We start from the raw sequence: 1,518 nt of genomic DNA, 5'->3' as shown, positions 1-1,518 counted from the left end.
GTAGGAAGGTCTCCAGAGCCCCCTTCCCCAGCTGCCCCCGAGCCCCCCAGACCCACTGCCCAGGTCCCTGTCCCTGCAGAGCGTGCTGAGAAGCTGGGCCAGAACCTCACCAAGATCCCCTACAAGGACACCTTCTGGAAGGGGACCACCCGCACGCGCCCCAGTAAGGACAGAGCACGGCTGGGGGGGGCTCTGGGAGGGGGGCTGCAGCCTGCATTCCAGCCGTTTGGAGATGGAGATCCCACTCCAAAGGTTCCTTCCTTGAGGGTATGAGGGTCCCTCTGGTGCTGCCCCGGGCAGAGGTTGGCAGGAGGGTCCAGGCAGCCTCTGGCTCCATCTCCTTCCCTCACAGGAAACGGGACTCTCAACAAACTCGCTGGAATAGACTTCAAACAGCTGAGCTTGAGCCAGAAACTCAACGAGAACCAGTCAGGAGAGGTGGGTAGGGCTGGTGCCATCCCCAGGACACGGCTGCTGGCGGGTCTCATCCAGCCCATGCTGGGGGAAGGCACCTCCCTGGGGGTCCTGCTCCTGCTGGGCACTGCACGACACTGTGGGTATTGGTTCTGTGGGGACCACAGCCCTGTGGGGCTGTGAGCTGCGTGGGGACCATGTGTCCTGTCACACTGACCATCACAGAACCCCATATTGGTTTGGTGGGAAAGGACCTCAAATCCCACCCAGTCCCACCCCTGCACAGGCAGGGACACCTCCCAGCAGCCCAGGCTGCTCCAAGCCCCATCCAACCTGCCCTTCAACACCCCCAGGGATGGGGCAGCCACAGCTTCCCTGGGCAACCTGGGCCAGGCTCTCCCCACCCTCACAGCACAGAATTTCTCCCTCCCATCTCAGCTCCAGCTCCCTCTGCCAGCTGGAAACCCTTCCCCCTGCTCCCATCCCTCCCTGCCCTTGTCCCAAGCCCCTCCCCAGCTTTCCTGGAGCCCCTTCAGGCCCTGGAAGCTGCTCTCAGGTCTCCCTGGAGCCTTCTCTTCTCCAGGCTGGACACCCCAACTCTCCCAGCCATCTCCCCAACTGTTCCCCCCTTCCCCCCAGCTCTGGAAGGGGCGCTGGCAAGGCAATGACATTGTTATCAAGATGCTGAAGATCCGGGACTGGACAACGCGGAAGAGCCGTGACTTCAACGAGGAGTACCCGAAGCTGCGGTGGGTGCTGCCCCTCCGGGGCTCCCCGGGCCAGGTGTCACCCCGAGGAGCTACAGGACCAGAGCCACCTGGGTCCAGCAGCCCCTGGAGTGGGGCCAAGGGCAGGGGTCCACAGGGGGGCTCAGGGCTGGTCCTTCTCTTGCAGGATCTTCTCTCACCCCAATGTGCTGCCAGTGCTGGGTGCATGCCAGTGCCCCCAGCCCCCCAACCCTATTGTCATCAGCCACTGGATGCCCTATGGGTCCCTCTACAATGTCTTGCACGAGGGGACGAGTGAGTCTGGGCGGGGGGTGGGCAAAGGCTGGTGTCCCCGTCCTCCTGAAGTGGCTTCCCCATGTCCAGGGGTGGGGTGGTT

General features: G+C 63.5%; 1 protein-coding gene across 1 annotated transcript in view; it reads left to right on the top strand.

Annotated features, from left to right (window-relative positions):
- ILK (integrin-linked kinase) overlaps positions 1–1,518 on the top strand; it is a gene marked incomplete at its 5' end in the record, with an annotated part of 12,632 nt that overhangs the window by 9,634 nt on the left and 1,480 nt on the right. Inside the window, 4 exons of the mRNA XM_009993815.1 lie at positions 80–163; positions 353–438; positions 1,054–1,163; positions 1,309–1,509. Of these exons, the coding sequence (XP_009992117.1) occupies positions 80–163; positions 353–438; positions 1,054–1,163; positions 1,309–1,509 (481 nt within the window). The remainder of the gene's footprint in view (positions 1–79; positions 164–352; positions 439–1,053; positions 1,164–1,308; positions 1,510–1,518) is intronic.

The sequence above is a fragment of the Chaetura pelagica genome, unplaced genomic scaffold (assembly GCF_000747805.2).
Source record: "Chaetura pelagica isolate M959 unplaced genomic scaffold, ChaPel_1.0 scaffold333, whole genome shotgun sequence".
NCBI lineage: Eukaryota > Metazoa > Chordata > Aves > Apodiformes > Apodidae > Chaetura > Chaetura pelagica.
The sequence above is the reverse complement of the archived record's forward strand: the minus strand, read 5'-3'. Positions and strand labels throughout refer to the sequence as shown.